The following is an 18,890-nucleotide window of genomic DNA, read 5'->3' as shown; positions in this document are numbered from 1 at the left end:
AGAAATAAAAGAATCTTCTAAAATACCAGGAGGGAATAAAGGAATAGGTTGTCCTTATAAGGCACCAATAACCTCATTTGAAAAGTAATTTTATGTGTTAGAGGAGCAATTCTTCCCTTGTCTGTGTGACAATTTAACAAGAATGTAACAGATTTATGTAGCAACTTGAACAAGTGACAATATCCAGAGTGAGTGTTGGCAATTGAGGTGCATTTGGGAAGATGTGAACATACAGCGAAATCCTAGGGTGCATTTTTTTCTTTTCCACGGTCTTGGGTTTTTTTACAAAATGGTTGTATGCTCTCAATCTGTGGATCTGACAAAGTAAGGGCTTTTGAATGTCTCTTTATTGAAATGCGATCTTTGCCCTGTTCTTCATGAACTGCCCACTTGGGATGAAGTAATATGGAACCCAGTTGGTGGAACAGAGCCCTAAACATGGATAAATGACCAGGACAACGCCAAGCTGGGCAATGGTAGTAGCAGGTGTAGGTGTGGTCAAACTATGCCCCCAGTTGGCAAACAAGATGAACTCCCTCTGGCTCAAAAGTTAAAAGCAGAACTAAGAGGCCATGTCAAGATGAGGAGGCAGTCACGCTCTCTGTGTCCTTGGAAAGTGTTTCAGAATCTGTTTTTCTGCAACCAAGTCAAAGAACAGTTTTTGAAAACAACTACAACTGGAAATTCCTCCATCTGACCACCAACAAGACCACCTAGCACCAACAAGCCAACCAACCACCTGGAACCAGCCAATTAACCACCAGAGACTGGTGATCTGGGGCTGAAAGGCCATCCAGCCAACATTCTTCCTTGCTCCCAACACTCCTCACCTGCCCTGCCCTGCAGTTTTGGCCTTTGTCATCTCCTTCCCCCCGCCACCCTTCCTGGGAGTGCACTTTCCAAAGCTGCATCTCCCTAATCTGCAGATTGCTTTTGAAAAATAAAGTTCTCCTTTGGCCTCCCCACGTCTCATTGGTCTTCTGTTAACAATATTAACACAAATTAATGCATACATGTCATAAAATTATAAAATCAACCAAAATCTCTTTCTTGCCCTAGAATATTTTAATAGCTAGTGTTTTCACGTGATATAGAAAGTATTCCCTTGTTTGGCTGGGGCTGGCACCATGTTTCCACACAAATCTCTGTCTATATCACAGCCTTCTGGCTCTGCAGCCATCCTGATTCCATATCACCTTCTTATGTGGAATCATGAGTTTATAAAGCAGGACTTGGTAAAAAGACAGTCTACACATTATCTCATGCTTTGCTCTAACCAATAATTGATCATTTTGCTTGACCAATTCAAAAGATAGAGAACCATGATTTACAAAGAAACTCAATCAATCTTCAGAATATTCTACTGGTTTTCCATTTTTCCATCAAAATCTGTTTTTTGGTTTGTAACCTATTAGTTCTAGTCCCTGAGTCACTGAAATAGTCACTGAAAATAGATCTGCCCCTGATTCTTGTTGAAATCAGCTAACATGTTCCTCCCTGTCCATGAATCCATATACTCAACTATTTCATCCATTTCTCATAGAACATAGAAATGATTGAAATTATTAACATTTCAAAATTCTGGTATATCTGTACAGCTTTGTCTCTGTCCTGAAGTAGGAAAGCTCTTTTTATGCTTGTCTCCTGATGGAAATCCATATTAGTTTGCTGCTCATATCCTCACCTTTGCCTTCTCCCCTACCCACCCTACCGTCCCCCACCTCCCACTCCTAATCAACACCCAGTGTGATGGTGCAGATTGCCCAGAGGATCTTCCACAGGATCTACCGTCACCTGCCATGCCACTCCTAGTCTCTACTGGTCATAAGCTCCCTTTCTGGCAGGGGCTAAGGCTCCCTCACAAATGAGAAGTCAAGGAAATATTTTTGTTTGGCTGAATTCTAAACACTAGTGCATTTATTTGTTTTGGTTTGCTGTTAATGTTATCTATCAAAAATCCTCCAATGGATACTCTTCTGATATGTTGAATGTTTAACTAATATTGACCATCTTTAATGGCATCTTTGTGAGGAACTCTGTTGAAAGGTGAAATTATGTCTGTGATTTCTGTTCCAGTTTAGAGGCTGGAGTGTCACATGGAACTTATTACAGTGTACTGATGTAATCTGATCAACAAGATCAGTACTCTTCTTAGGTTGTGGTTTCAAAAAAAAAGTCTTTAGGCAAAACAGATTGTGGAGAGGATTATTCTGTGAAGTTTCTAGGAGTTATTGAAATTGTTATGTTACAAAAACTTCTGGTTTGGAAAAATCATGAGGTTTGGGGTTTTTATAGCTGTGACAAGAAGTCCCAGAGGAAATTGAAATATAAGCAATCTAGATAAGGCAAAGAATTAGTTCCTTTCTGATACAAACCTCAAAAAAACAAGAATCATTATGAGGTGCTCCACCAGGCCCGTTTTCAGTCCAGTAAAGCCAGAATCTTCCCTCTAGTCTTTAGAAAGAAACTGGAAGTTCATCCGAGATGAAGGCCTTGCAGTGATGGATAAAGCCAAAGGTCTCTTCCTGCCTGAGGATGAAAACCTGAGGGAAAGAGGGGACTGGAGCCAGTTCACGCTGTGGCAGCAAGGTGAGCTTCTGACTTCTAGGTGGTTCTCTGCAGCCCAAACCTGATGGGAAGTGGGTACTGACAAGAGTCTTCTGGTGACGCTTCCCAGAGCTGGGATTCCCAGGCTTAAACGAGGGGCCCAAAAAAACCTAGATTTTTGAAATCCATTCATTGTTTTTGAAAACTACATCTGAGCCCTTATTTGTATGTGTCCAGGTATATTGCTGTGTGTGTATATCCACGTGTGTATTTGGATAAATATTTATGAATAGTGTTCTGATTTTTCTGGTCTTTCCTGTTGAATGACGTGTTACTGACTGTAACCCTACTGTGTAGGCATAACTGAAAAATCTAGCAGGTGTTATCAGTGTATTAGAAAGTTATGTCCCTGAGCATCATTTGCTCATATAAAATGGAGGTGACGTTGCATGGCAAAATGATATCAACACGGATGATGGTAAAAATGGTAACACACCAGCTGGTAAAAATGGTAATACACCAGAGTGACAAGACAATAATAACTGCTGTCTCAGCTCTTCAGGAATAGGAAGTGGCTCATACTGAACTTCATATTTTTTTAGCTTAACCCAGGTACAGGCACACATATGGAGCTCCAGCGTGTGTGTGTGTGTGTGTGTGTATGTGTGTGTGTGTGTTTTCAGTGAATTGATATATTCATCTATCTTTAAAATGAGGAGTATTTAAGACTCCAATTTTCTCCTTGAAAAGTGGAGTTAGCCTGGATTAACAATAACTATACAAAAGTAAATTTATTTTGAAGACTAAACAGCACGTGCTGCATATCTTCAGCTACAGAAAACAAATTCAGATTGTAATATGCATCTAATTTACACTAAAGGACAAATAAGGACAGTGGTTTATCTCAATTATGCTTTCAGAATGGTTTCTATGTAAGAATAAGAGGAACTACTTTAGTAATGTTTTCAGGGATACTTCCATCTAAAGAGAGAGAACCATGAAAAAAAGTGTCTATCCACTTTTTGCCAACAAGAATTTTTTAAATGGAGCTATACAATCCATATTTGGGCAATATGCTAATTTACCTCTGACATGTCACCAAGATGAGTCCATTCTATTGGCACTTATGTGTTCACCTCGTACTTTGATTCCATTAACATCCTTATGCATCACAGAACCTACTGGGCCTCCTAGAGCAATGCTTCAGAATAGCAGGCATCCTAGCACTAATTTCTAGAAACTGTAGTTTCTGCCAAAAACAAAAAAAGTATTTGATAAAATTAATATGCAAAGTATTACAGGATATAAAAAGCATTAAGCAAGAAAGAAAATAAATTATGGAGTCAATAATGTTGTTGGAGGTAACATTTTGTCTTCTACATTTTCACATAGGTGGAATATACCTGATTTTCCATGAACTACTTAACTTCTTAGAATGTGTTTTACTTTCTTAGTATCTTTGTTAAATTCTTATTCCCATTGAATGGAATTTACATGTTCTTTCTTTCTCTTTCTTACATGTGATAGAATTGTGTCTACCCTGTTGTTTAAAAAACTCATAAAATTATTTCTCACTTACATGATTATGATTATATTTTCTAATTCCTGAATTTATATTTTCTCTTCCTTCTCCTGCTCTTTTTTGTTTTGTTTTATTTTTCTTTTAAATATTTTGATTGGAATTCCTTAGTAAATTTATTTTCATTCTTTCTTATTAATAATAGCATTTAAAGCTATGCACTGACCTACAGTTACAGGTTTGGATGTATTCCCTACACTGTAATATATGGTATTTTTACCTGAGTTATTTTCAAAAAAAGACTGCATTTCTGCCCTGGTTTCCACATTGACTTAAAATGATCTATATGTATATGTGCCTGTGTGTGATTGAGCATGTGTTTTCCAATCTGTTGTAGTTGCTTCAACATTGATTGATTGATTGACAGGATCTTGCTCTCTTGCCCAGGTTGGCATGCAATGGTGCAATCCTAGCTCATTACAGCTCCAACTCCTGGCCTCAAGCAATTCTCCTCCCAAGTAGCTAGGACTACATGTGTGCGTCTACATACCTGGCTAATTTTTAAATGTTTTTATAGAGATAGGGTCTCACTATATTGCCCAGGCTGGTCTTGAACTCCTTGGCTTCAAGTGACCCTCTTACCTTGGCCTCCCAAAATGCTGAGATTACAGGTATAAGCCACTCCACTCAGCCTGCTTCACTGAATTTCTAGTTTTATTTTATTGTCATAAAGGGATAAAATTCACATAGTTTCCCTTTTAGGAAGATTTTTTAAAGTTCTTTATGGTCTTTGGTTTGTGATTCCATGCTTCTAGTGGGGGAATCCAGTAACTATTTTCTAGAAACAAATTCATAGTATAAAGAATAAATTTGGGGCTCGGTGTGGTGGCTCATGACTGTAATCCCAGCACTTTGGGAGGCCAAGGCAGGCAGATCATTTGAGGTCAGGCATTCAAGACAAGCTTGACCAACACGGTGAAACCCCATCTCTGCCAAAAAGACAAAAAATTAGCTGGGCATGGTGGCACGTGCCTGTAATTCCAGCTACTCGGGAGGCTGAGGTAGGAGAATCACTTGAACCCAGGAGGCAGAGATTGCAGTGAGCCGAGATCATGTCACTGCACTCCAGCCTGGGCAACAGAGCGAGACTGTCAAAAAAAAAAAAAGAAAGAAAGAAAGAAAGAAAGAAAATAATAAGTTTGATGGCAAGTACTATCGTAGCTTATGCTGAAGCAGGATGGCATCCATGTCAGGTGCTGTGGTTCAGAAATAGAGGAGAAGAATTCTGGAGTGGAAGGGACAGGGGCGGACGTTGTAGGGAGGGAGGTGAGCGACCAGTTTGCTTAGCCACATTGAGAGCTCAGATTCAGAGAAAAAGGTGATGAATATCTGGCTCAGTAAAGACTTAGCTGTTGTCTAGTTAGCAAATCATGCTGCTGGGTAGTCGAATGCCTAAGGCTGATGCTGGAAGTTTTGGGAAGTAAAATTACGGTAGGTCTCTTCTATGGACTGAACTGTGTACCCCGCAAAATTCATATGTTGAAGCCCTAACCTCCAGTGTGACTGTATTTGGTGATAGGGCCTTTAAGGAGATAGTTAAGATTAAATGAGGTCATAAGGATGAGGCCCTGACCCAATATAACTGATTCCCTGATAAGAAGCGGAAGAAACACTAGATGTGTTAGTCTGTTCTCACACTGCTATGAAGAAACACTAGGTAATTTATACCAAAAAGAGGTTTAATTGACACATAATTCCACATGACTGGGGAGGCCTCAGGAAACTTACAATCATGGTGGAAGGCACCTCTTCACAGGACAGCAGGAGAGAGAATAAGTACCAAGTGAAGGGGGAAGCCCCTTATAAAACCATCAGATCTCGTGAGAACTAACTCACTATCATGAGAACAGGATGGGGAAAACCACCCCCATGATTCAGTTATCTCCACCTGGTCCCTCCCATGACACATGGGGATTATGGGAACTATAATTGAAGATGAGATTTGGGTGGGGATGCAGCCAAACCATATCACTAGGGATGAGAAAATGACGTGTGAGGACACAAGAAGAAGGTGGCCACCTAGGAGCCAAGAAAAGAGGCCTCAGGAGAAACCAAGCCTGGCCACACCTTAATTTTGGACTTTCAGCCTCCAGAACTGTAAGAAAATACACTTCTGTTGTTTAAGCCACTCAGTCTGTGGTATTTGCTTGTGGCAGCCCTAGCGAACTGATACAGTATCCAAGTAGTTTCATTAGGACTGAACTATGTTTTTTTAAAGGACTGGCTTTTTAGAGTTGAAGGAAAAAACCAGAATCAGCAAATATAAATAATGATTTTGTTCCCCAAAAATAACTTTTAAAATTGTTACGTGAATATTATGGAACATCTATTTTGCTCTTATCTTAATAAGTGCCACCAACAGTGATTAAAATATGCCACACATGTGCAGTCATTTTTTTCTTCCAGAGCCCATGGGAAAGGTGCTAACTGACCCCAACAGCCTTTCTGAATAAGCTGAGGCTGAACCTCTAAGTCCTTCTCAACACAGTGTTCTAGGTGGCTGCTAGCAACTGATCAGAATTGTCATGCAAAATGGAACCTGTTGTTGCCCCAGAAGTAGAGCCTTGAAATTTATAAAATATACAACCCAGGATATCAGCTCCATGAATAGCCCTCACAAAGTATATTCATGTGTAAGAAGTGATAAATTTAAATGATTCTTCCAGATTTGCATTGGCTGTTAGATCTCTTTCTAGAGCTATTTTCCCAAAGAAGCAAGGTTTATTACTTCTTGAGGGTTAGTTTAACGTTGGTGAGAAATAATCAAACGACAACAAAGCCACAGTGAGTTGCAGATGCTGGGCATTCCTCTTCAGGCTGAGTTAACTGGTTTGCTCCTGCACAGCTGCCTTCTAACTTACAATGCAACAAAATGAGAAATTATGCTTTAAAGCATAGGCTTTGGAAACCAACAATCCTAGGTTAGAGTCCTGGATGCACCGCTTGTTAGCTGTGTGATGTGTGCATGTCCCTGAATCTCTGAGCTTCAAATCCCTCATCTGAAAAATGGCAAATAGTGCCTCAAGTATGGGGTTGTTACTAGGATCAGTGAGCACTAGATGAAAGACTTGGCACAGTTATCCAATATATGATAGTAATATTATATTTTTATGGTCTAACAATAGCACATGATGTAATAACAGTAGTGGAGAGGTGGTCTCTGGTCTGATTAAGAGCATGAACACTGGGTCCAGTCTGGCTGAATTGAAATTCCTGCTCTGCTGTTCGCTATGTGACCCCTCTGTGGCTCAATTGCCTTTCTATAAAATACAACACTAATTGAGCCTTCTTATGACATGTTGTAGACATCAAATGAGGCACTCTCATCATGCAGAGTGGTTCCTGGCCTGTTGTGAGCATCAAGGAACTGCCGTTGCATTCCTTGGACCCTCATGATCAGACGTGAATAGTTAAAATGACCAGTGACAGTGCATGAATGCCCAGAGTCTACTGCACAGAGAATCTGGGTTTACAGACCAAAAAGATAAATGTGTCTAAAGAGCTAGAGGTGTTCTCTAATTCCTTGAAAATCTCAGGGACACAACCCATTTGGTTACCCATTCATCACCTGTCATTCAGGTAAGGCACATCTGTTCTCCAGGTAGCACATGCTCAGCCACCTGGTGCTTGTGAGAACTCCAGGCCACCTATGGTTGTTCCCCAAGCCACCAGTTTCACTTAACTGCTGCCTGGACAGCACAGAGCTCAGAATTGGGGACTCCTGCCAAGCAGCCCCAGGCCCTGCATACCGGAAGACTTGGAAAGCCCAGGCTCAAAAACACTTTACGATGACTCGTAGGTTTATGTAATATTCACCCAAACTGACATTTATTGTTCATTTGGGGAACTCCATTAATAACTAAAAATAGCAATTAACATTTTATTCAATTAAGAGCCAAAAAGGTTACTTAGAAAAAGCTGTTTTCTAAAACATTGAGCTCCATTTGATTGGGGTGAATACCTTTTAGTTGTGTTTTTTGTAACTCTTATTTTATTCTCAGTATGTGATTATCTTAGGACACAATTAACATTAATTAAATAAAATTAAACTCAGCTTTAGATGTAGCAGTCTCTTTTAGGAATCTTGAATAGGGAATTAAAATGTCTCTGACTTTTAAAAATCCCATTGTTTTACTCCCCCGTTAGAGCAGATGATATTGTGTACATTCTGAGCACATCTTCCCTAATAAGCAGGGGCTTTATAGAGTGTAAAGAAATTTGCATAGTTCAGGAAACTTAAATGACATGTCCCAGAATCTGTGCTCTTGACAGTTAATCATAGAATATGTCCCCTCTCAAAGACGCCTTCTTCATTTAAATCCTATTCTTTATCATCATATAAAGGATGATCTGGATATGGAAAAGACATTAAATTCCAATAAAAATAGTGTTTTGGCAACTAATATAGTCCTAGAAATGCATTTCTAAGTTAGAAATATAATATAAGCTATTTTCCTTCTTTAGGGGATGTATTAGTTTCCTGTGGCTGGTGTAACAAATTACCACAAAACTTAATAGCATAAAACACAGACACATTTATTATCTTATAGTTCTAGAGGTCAGAAGTCTACAATAGATCACACTGAGCTAAAATACAAGTGTCACCAGGGCTGTATTCCCTCTGGAGTCTCCAGCTTCTAGAGGCTGCCCACATTCCCCGGCTTGTGGCCCCCTTCCATCTTCAGAGCCAGCAGTGGCCAGTCAAGTCTTTCTCATACTGTATCACTCTGACACTTACTCATCTGCCTCCTCCTCCCACATTTAAGGATGCTGTGATTACCTTGGGCCCATCCAAGTAATCTTGGATAATCTCCCTATTTTAATGTGAGCTGATAAGAAATCTCAGTGCCACTTACAGCCTTAATTCCCTCTTGCATGAAAGATAACATATTCACAGGTTATGGGATGAGGGTATGGACATCTTTTGGGAGCCAACTATTATTTTGCCTGTCACAGGGGAAAAAATAAGTACAGTTGGCCTTTGAACAACATGAATTTGAATGTTATGGGTCCGCTTATATAAGAATTTTTGTCAATATATTGGAAATTTTTTTGAGATTTGTGGCAATCTGAAAAAAACTTGCAGATGAGCCTTATAGCCTGGAAATATTTTTTAAAATTAAGAAAAATTAGGTATGTCATGAATGCATGAAATATATATAGGTACTAATCTATTTTATTATTTACTATATATATACAAATCTATTATAAAGAAATAAAATGTATCAACATATGCATGGAAGCACTTACAGACCATACATAGCACCATTCACAGTCAAGAGAAATGTAAACAAACATGAAGATGCAGTGTTAAATCATAACTCCATTAAATTAACTCTAGTACAGATTATACTACTGTAATAATTTCATAGCTGCTTCCTGTTGCTATTCGGCAAGCTCAAGTGTTTTCAGTATCCGCTTAAAATACCATGTGATACTGTCGTCTCCATGTGAGCAGTTCCTGTCTCTGGTAAATTGCATATCACGGTGAAAAGTGGTCTCTTATGGTTCTTGTGTATTTTTCCTTGTGTTTAATGCAATGCTGCAAACCTCGAATAACACCATGGGACCTATACAAAGAGCAACTAATGATGATGGACACGCTGCCAAGAAGCAGAGAAAAGTCATGACCCTACAAGACAAAGTTGAATTGATTGATATGTACTGTAGATTAAGGTCTGTACCTGTAGTTGCAGGCCATTTCAGACATTCAATTCATCTTGTAAACAGATGATGTAAACTTATGGTATCGATAAAATACAGTACAGTACTGTAAAAGTATTTTCTCTTCCTTATTATTTTCTTAATACCATTTTCTTTTTTTCAGCTTACTTTAGTGTAAGACTATAGTATAGAATACATATAACATACAAAATACGTTAATCAACTATTTATGATATAGGGTAAGTCTTCCAGTCAACAGTAGGCTATTAGTTGTTAAGTTTTTGGGGAGTCAAAAGTTATACACAGGTTTTCGGCTGCATGGAGGATCGAAGCCCCTAATCCCTGTGTTATTCAAGGTCAAAGGCCTTTAACCTGTGTCTTTTCTGTTAGACATTCTTAGTCAAATAGTCCAACACCGAGTGAAGAATTTGGATCCCTGCTCTGCCAGTCACTACCGATTGGAGCAAGACACGTCTTCTTTATTGATAAATTTTTATTTATTTCCAATAAGCCTTTTGCATTCCTACTTCATCTTCTCATGTTTACTCAATCTTCTCATTCCTGCGGTGAGGATGACATATAGCTCTCACCTCATCTAAATGGGATAAGTTTAAGCTTTACTGTGATTTGTTTCCAACAATTATGTTATTTATTCCAGGAAGAAGAAATGAAAATGCCTGCAAAGGAGCTCCTAAAACCTGTACCTTACTAGAAAAGTTCCCCGAGACAACAGGATGCAGAAGAGGACAGGTACCAAGAGTGTCGTGCTGGGGAGAATACAATTAATTGTTAGGAATAAGGGCGTGTTGACCTTTACAAAGAAATGGTTGTTTCCTTTGGCCCAATGAATGCCTCTTTTTACATGCCCTTTTTACTGAAACATAATTTTATGTGGTTGTCGTCAGAATTGAGGGTGGAAAATGTTCAGTGTTTATAGCTTTGTGGAAAATATAAGTGCTTATTTTTAGTTCCTTCACAAAGAAATAAGACTTGAATATAAATATTAAATCTTACAAAGGCTCTAATCCAAATTGACAGTAATTTTGTACTGTCACCTTAACTTAGCAGTTCCTCCATACCTTGATAAATGGCTGAATGGAGTGTCATGTTTTCTATGCAGATCAAATATTCCATCATGCACCCCGGGACTCACGTGTGGCCGCACACAGGGCCCACAAACTGCAGGCTCCGAATGCACCTGGGCTTGGTGATTCCCAAGGAAGGCTGCAAGATTCGATGTGCCAACGAGACCAAGTATGGGTCCTCTGTTATCCGTCATATCCGTCACCTCAGAGGATGAGGGTTTGTTACAACACAGTTGTGTTCCTTTGGATTACTTATCTTCTTTTGTAGCTGAAGTAGACTGGAGCAAAGTGATATTAATCCAAACTCTTAAGTCTGTATCCCTTCTTGGTGCTTTCTATTAGCCTGGAGACATTGCCCAGCTCTAGGGCTGCCCTCCATTATTTCTCGGCAGAGTACTTATCCAGTTGAGAAGCTGCCTTGTTTCTCTCTCTGGGTAGACAGATGTGCATTCAGAGTCAGCCAACATGCATTGAGCCCTGCAGATGTTATGCATTGTGCTTCCTGCTTTGCAACTTGACTTATTCATGATTACAAGAAGTCCCCCTAACTGAAGAACTCACCCCATGATATTTATACATTTTGATATAGAGGAGATGGTATGGTGCAATGGAAGCTGGCTGCCTTTTTCAAATCCCAGCTCTGCCACCTAACCTGTGTAACCTTGGCTAGTTACTTAATCCCTTCAAACATCAGCCTTCTTGCTTATAAAATTGGCAGTGATAACATCTACTTTGCAGGGTTGTTGTATGGATTAACTGGAATAATGCCTACAAGGTGCTCAGTCCATGTTCTGGTATCAGTCGGGACGTGATGAATGTTAGATCTCCTCTCCCTCCCTTGCGTGTTACTTTCCTAATCCTGACAGGTTTATTCATGATCTTTTGAACAAACCATACTTGCTCTGGCTTCTGTACCTATGATGCTGATAATCTCTGTCCCTAGAATGCCCATCTTTTCACCTGTCCAAAATAAAACCTATTACTAAGATCCAATTTAGTTTTATAAAAATAGAACCTCTCAGAGTATATATCCTCAGTAATCCCATTCCTATCTTCTATTACTCTTTATTCATTAATATATATTACCCTTATCTCCATAGCAAGCTGTATGTAAGCTCCTGGAGATCAGAAACCAAGTTATTGTTGTCTTACACATTTATTATTGTCCTTAGTAGAGGTCTGAGTGAGGATGAGTGTTCAGGGGTCTGCGGAATTGTCTATTTGATTATTGGCAGATAACTGCCCTGGGCAGCCCATGGTGCTGTGGGAAATTCAGAGATGACTCAGAAGGGGCCGTCATCTTCTGAGGACACACCTAGCAAGGTGTGTCTGCTCAGGAAGATAACACAAGATTGAAGGCCACAGTGGTCATAGAAGAGGTACTACAGATGGCCTCTCTACAGATAAGCTAAAAATACTACAGATGGCTCCATGAGCAGGAGCCTCACCTGCTCACAGACACTCAACTTGCAGAGTGGCGGTTTTTAAAGACAAGAAGGATTCTGACATTGAAAGCTAAAGAGGGGTATTCTGGAACAGTATCCATTAAAGGCACAGAGGCCAAAAATTATGGCCACATATGAAGAATATTGAATAATAATTCTGCAGCCAGCAGTGTATGGTACATAAAGAATAAGGTTGCAAAGTGAAAGAGTCTTTTAGAAACTAAATCATAGGAGGCTTTGAATCCCAAACTAATGGGATCAGACCTTTGTTAGGAAGTTACTGTGGAACCCGTGGGTGAATCCTATGGGGACAGTGGGAAGAACAATTAGCAGGCTGTCACAGAAGCCCACCCAAAAGATAAACAGAGCTGGAATTGGGATGCTGGAAAGAAATGGAGACTAGAGAGCAGATACAAGAGCTATCAGGTGACTCTTGAATTTGTGGTACAGGAATGGGTCATCCAAGATGCTGCTGCAATCGCAGTCTTTGGACAGTGGAGGGTGGTGATGCTTGAGCAAACCTTGGGAATTTGGGAGGCATGAGGCAAGTTCAAGGAAAGGAAAATGAATTTAGTGCTTATGTATTTTATTTAGTTGCTATGGGAACACACTTGTAGAACCATCCAGGAGGTGGCTGGAAATAGAGACCTGGCACTCAGGGGAGAAGGTAAGTCTAGAGATAAAGATTTGAGAGTCAGACTCAGCAGGAACTTCTAGAGGAAGCTTGAGACAATCGAAGGATGACAGAAATGAAAAGGTTCCATGAAAACATCTGTATTTAGAAGAGAAGGAGGAAGGAGAACCAAGAAGGAAATGGGGCAAGAAAGGCAAAATCGGGTAGACCAGGAGGAGGAATCAGGGATCACTGGACAGGTAGAAGTTTCTTCAGGCATGGAATGAATCTTGTCTTACACTGGGAACTCGGTTTGGGTCTTCAGGGTCTCTCTGCCAAAGTGAAAAGGAGCAGGGACACATTGGGTGATGCAAGGAATTCAGAGAGGAGGTGGGAGAATGCTGGAGCAGGCAGAGATTGACAAGGTAACTCCTTGGAGATCACATGAGAGCATGAGGCAGTGGAGATGGAGAAGAGCACCCAGCCTCATGCCTCAGTGCTCCTTAGGCTTTTACAGCCTATTTGTTCTTTCACCAGCTCACTTGCTCTCTCCCTCACCTCCGACCTCCTATTTTTTCTCTCTCCCTCCCTCCCTTCTTTCCTTCCTCCTCCCTCCCTTCTTTCCTTTCTGCCTGCCTGCCTCCCTCTCTCCCTCCCTCCTTCCCTCCCTGCCCCCCCGCCTCCTGCCTCCCTGCCTTCCTGCCTTCCTGCCTTCCTCCTTCTCTTCTGTATTCTGCTTGTAGATACTTGGAACAAAATCACTAGAGAAAAATCCACTTAGGACCAGGCAAGGTGGTTCATGCCTATAATCCCAGAACTTTGGGTGCCCAAGGCAGGAGGATTGCTTGAGGCCAGGAGTTCAAGACCAGCCTGAGCAACACAGTAAGACCCTGTCTCCACAAAAACAAGTTTTTTTGTTTTTGTTTTGTTTTGTTTTTGAGACAGAGTCTCGCTCTGTCGCCCAGGCTGGAGTACAGTGAGGCGATCTCGGCTCACTGCAAGCTCTGCCTCCCAGGTTCACGCTATTTTCCTGCCTCAGCCTCCGAAGTAGCTGGGACTACAGGCGCCCGCCACCACACCTGGCTAATTTTCTGTATTTTTAGTAGAAACGGGGTTTCACCATGTTAGCCAGGATGGTCTCGATCTCCTGACCTTGTGATCTGCCTGGGCCTCCCAAAATTCTGGGATTACAGGCATGAGCCACCACGCTCAGCCACAGAAACAACTTTTTAAAAAATTGCCCAGGAGTTCAAGGCTGCAGTGAGCTGTGATTACACAACTGCACTCCAGCCTGGGTGACAGCAAGACCCTGTCTAAAATTAAAAAAAAAAAATCTACTTAGGCATAGGCAGGGAGAGGAAGAGAGATGGAACTGAGCCTAGTCTTCAGTAGCCTGATGCAGAAAGAGAAAGCCAAGATTGGAAGAATGGGTGTGGCAGCCAAGAATGGGAGCAGGTGGATGGTGCCAGGAGGCTTAGCACAAAGTCACAGAGGGCTTAAGATGCATGTTGCGCATGGTGGCATGGGCCTCCAGTGGCTGAGGCAGGAGGATCACCAGAGCCCAGAAGTTTGAGGCTGCAGTGAGCCATGACTGCGCCACTGCACGCCAACAAACATAGTGAGACCCCATCTCTTTAAAAAAACAAAAAAACAAATGCAGGAGTGATGCTGGGAGACCTGCCTCAGGAGCACATTTGTAGGTGCATTCCCCACCCCAGGCTCCCAGCAAACACCTTGTGTCCATGCTTGATAAAGAAAACAACCACCAACCCCTCCCCTAAAGCTTAAAACATAATTAGGTTAACCATCTTCACCTAGCAGAGGCAGAGGAGGGTTAGAAGGACCACTGCAGCCTACTCAGAGTGGGGGTCTCGAATGAGAATATTAACTTGGCAGCCCCTCAGTTTCTGCTGAGGTAAAACACAACCTACTTTGTGTGACAGGATGGAGCTGCTGATAATAATAATTTGCCGACGATGTATTTTGCAAATCCACAGTGATTATTTAAAAGTGCTTGCAACTCACCTGCCTATTATTGGGCCAGGGAGACTGCAATGCTTCTGTCCTCTCCTCCCTGAAGAGTTGCTGAGCACAGGGGTCCTTCTGCCTCACCATGACTGCTGGTCAGCAGCCCTTCTCCACGTTCTTTTTATTTTACCAGCTTTATGTTGTGTTACATTCTCATCCTTAATATTTCTTAATTCAAGGGTGGTTGAGTTGGGCTTAGCACTTCATTACAAAATAGTACTTTTCATAAGAGAAATGGGTCAATTAAAGTGCTGTGCAATGCTTCCAGTGAAAAGAGCTAGAAATCTGATAGTAGACAGTTTGTAAACTCTGAGGACAGAAAGAGTCTAGTATGAAATCTGGAAGTTCTGTGCTATGATTGTAGAAGTACTTTTGGCATGGAAAGAAAAACACACACGCCAAGAAATCAGTTTCCTTGTGCTAGCCAAAGGCAGCAATTTTTCAGACTGTCTCAACTTCTAAAAGAGGAGGTTATCTGTAGCAATTTGTACATTGTTCTTTTCAGGTATTAATAATCAGATTAAGATTTCCACCAGTGTGTATACTGTTTAAATATTCCATCCCTGCAAAGCGTAGCGTAGCTCTCTGAGGATGAACTGGCAGGTATGCAGCCCTTACCACTGTAAATGAAATTATTATTTCAAATTAATAAATGCCTTCTGATTAGAAAACTGATACACATCCCTCACACATAATTTGTATAACACAGAGAAGCTCAATAAAAATGTATTGTTTTATCCCAATACCAAGAGCTATTGCCAGGTGCTTCTCAATGTCTATATATGTGTATTGATGATAATGATGATAGTAATAATATACGTTGTTCCAAAATTATATCTATGTCAAACACAGCTCTAAGCACTCTACATACATTAACTGATTCATGCTTATGGCAATCCTGTATAATTAGGATTATTAAAATTCCTGTTTTACAGTGGAGGAGACTGAAGTATAAAGATAAGTAACTTGCCTGAGGCTGACATTTATATATGTTTCCTAAGGCTGCCACAACAAATTATCACAAACTGAATGACTTACAACAACAGAAATGTATTATTTCGTGGTTCTGGAGGCCAAAGTATAAAATTAGGGTGTTGGCAGGGTTGTTCCTTCTGGAGGCTCTAAGGGAGAATCTGTTCCCCTGTCCTAGCTTCTGGCTGCTGGCAGCCCTTGGTGTTCTTTGGTTTATAGACACGTCACTTCAGTCGCTGCCTCTGTGTTCACATTGCTTTCTCCCTGAGTCTTCTCCTCTTTTCTTTTCTAAGAACATTTATCATTGGATTTAGGGCCTACCCTAATCCAGGTTGATCTCATCTCAAAATCCTTAACTTAATTCAATCTGCAAAGATCTTTTTTCCAAATCAGGTGATAGTCTCAGGTTCCAGATGGATCTATCATTTTTAGCAGGGAAGGGGGACGGGGCGGCTTATGGTGACATTCAGCCCACTACAATATTAGTAGTGGGTTCAGTCCCAGGCATTCTGGCTTGAAAGTTTGTGTCCTAGACATGATCACATAGCTTTGCTTGGGCTTTTTGGATTTTGTTGTAGTTTATAAAATTAGGATCATGCTGTACTTATAAGGTGATCACTTCAAATGCTGGGTTTTGTTTCCAGACAAGTAGAGAAAGCAGCTGGGAGTTTCCCTTTCTGGGCCTTCTGTTCATGTCACCTCAGGGGGACCATGCTTTGTGGTCTGTAAAATAAGCTCGTTAGAGCCAGGTGTGGTGGCTCACACCTGTAATCCCAGTACTTTGGGAGACCGAGGCAGGCGGATCACTTGAGGTCAGGAGTTCAAGACCAGCCTGACCAACATGGTGAAACCCAGTCTCTATAAAAATACAAAAATTAGCCGGGCGTGGTGGCTAATGCCTGTAATCCCAGCTACTCGGGAGGCTGAAGCAGGAGAATCACTTGAATAATGGAGGCGGAGGTTGCAGTGAGCTGAGATCACACCATTGAACTCCAGCCTGGGTGACAAGAGTGAAACTTCATCTCAAAAAGAAAGATAAGCTCATTAGCAATTTTGATCCAGAGCTGAGTAAGCTTGAGTCAGGGGATAAACATGTCCCCACCGAGTGGGAATTAATTGTTATACTCAGGAGGTGGCTGAGTTTGTGAGCTTTGAATGATCCCAGAGAGAAATTCATTCTTCTGAATCTCCAAGGGCATTCCACAATGTGCTGGAACTGTGCTAAGAGAAGGAACCGTGACCTTGGAGCTCTCCTGCAGATTCAGCATTATTGCCTGCCAATTACTAGCCTGAAATGTTGAACAAGACTGATAGGTTGTCAGGAAAGCACACATCTACATTAGCGTCACTTAGCGACAGACTGAAAAAATGAATTGGCAATCAATCATTTAATCCTATATAATTCTATATTGCTGTGGAAATAATGGCCTTCCTCCATAGACCTCAAGTATTTTATAACATATATTTTCATTCATTTCTCAAGGTTCCAGTTAGGAAGATTGTGTGAAAGTCATGCTAAAATATTAACAGTAAGAGAGGCTTAATTTTTTTAATCCATCATGAATTCCTCATAGACAATAATTTTTTAGTTTTCATAAAGTGTCCAAGGAGATAATTTTAAGACTTACTGTCTTAAAATTTTTGAATCACATGTGGAAGCTGCAATTTACCAAGTCATTTAGAGCCAAATATTTTCATCCCTCCTTTCTCCTTTTTTTACTATTCTCCCTGAAATCATAAACCTTCTGTTCCACAAGATATTCTCCCATCTTCATCTGCATTGCAGTGTGACCTTATCCACAGGTCATCACTGAAGCCTGCCCATCTAGGACAAAAAGGACAGTTTTTAACCAGATAGGATGTTTTCCTGAAGGTTTGTTATTGAATAGTAACATTTTTTCCTCTTCTTTCATTTGAGCAACTTGGTGAGTTAAACACATCCATACCATGTCTTGACCCCTGCTCTGTGACCCAGTGGTGTGTCTGTGGCTGTTCCTACACATGAGTACATAGAAAGTGCACATGTACATTTCTCTACCTCCACAGGGAATGGCAGTTCCCATATGGAAAATGGATTAGGTTCCAAACATTTGTTTGTTGAACCGATTGGTGAAAAGTTGGGATCCATTTTTCTCTGGCAATAGTAAATGATGTGTGGTGGTTTCTAGGTCAGCTCCCAGAAGCTTTTTAACTAATAATCTTTATTAATAGGGCTCTAGAACCAGTGACTATTTATAGTAATGTTTCTGCAGGAAAAAATGCATCCTGAGCTTTTATTTCAGATTTTAGTGTTATGTATCTTCATAAAAACATATTAAGAACGTTGAAGTCTCATGACTTGGGTTCAAATCCTGGCTTTCCCTCTTGTAAAGAGTAACTCTATACAACTTACATAACCTCATTAAGCCTCAATATCCCCATCTGTATATTAGGAAGAGTAAAAGTATGTCTTTGTATGGTTTTGAGTATTAAAGTAATCCATATGCATGCACTCAGAACTGTATTTTTAAAGTGTTGTGTGGTAAATGCACTCAGTATATTTGAGCTTTTATTATCCTCCTGTCTGATTGCTGCAGAAATGGAGACTTCTGTCCTTACGTTCCAGGGAGTGAGATCAAACACTCTCATAACACTGGAGGTGGTGCTTAGAGCCTGGAGTGAGTACTTTGACAGCGATGGGGGAAGGGACTTTAAGGAGTTAGGAAGGAGGAGTGAAATAGGAGCTGGTCGTGTGGGCCAGGGCAGGTGAAGGAATGGTACAGATAGGGGCGTGATTTGATAGGCCTGGAGCTGGGAGGGACCCTGGAGAAGGGAGGTGTGACAAGAATGCAGCAGAGACCCTCTCCCTCTACTCACATCTCTCCTTTTTCTCTGTGCCCCTACCCTGGAACTGGAGAGGTAGGGGAAAGGAGGAAGGCATCCCATCTCTACAGCCCTATTGTCAGAGGCATTTGAAC

General features: G+C 40.9%; 1 protein-coding gene across 21 annotated transcripts in view; it reads left to right on the top strand.

Moving 5' to 3' along the window:
• ASPH (aspartate beta-hydroxylase) overlaps positions 1 to 18,890 on the top strand; it is a 214,078-nt gene that overhangs the window by 186,095 nt on the left and 9,093 nt on the right. For all 21 annotated transcript variants that reach the window (XM_055116588.2, XM_034966138.3, XM_034966135.3 and 18 more), the window contains 3 exons: positions 2,454 to 2,589; positions 10,449 to 10,540; positions 10,911 to 11,044. In XM_055116588.2, coding sequence (XP_054972563.2) covers positions 2,454 to 2,589; positions 10,449 to 10,540; positions 10,911 to 11,044 — 362 coding nt within the window. The remainder of the gene's footprint in view (positions 1 to 2,453; positions 2,590 to 10,448; positions 10,541 to 10,910; positions 11,045 to 18,890) is intronic.

The sequence above is a fragment of the Pan paniscus genome, chromosome 7, assembly GCF_029289425.2.
Source record: "Pan paniscus chromosome 7, NHGRI_mPanPan1-v2.0_pri, whole genome shotgun sequence".
NCBI classification, from domain to species: domain Eukaryota; kingdom Metazoa; phylum Chordata; class Mammalia; order Primates; family Hominidae; genus Pan; species Pan paniscus.
Note: the sequence above shows the minus strand (reverse complement) of the source record. Positions and strands in the feature narration are given on the sequence as shown.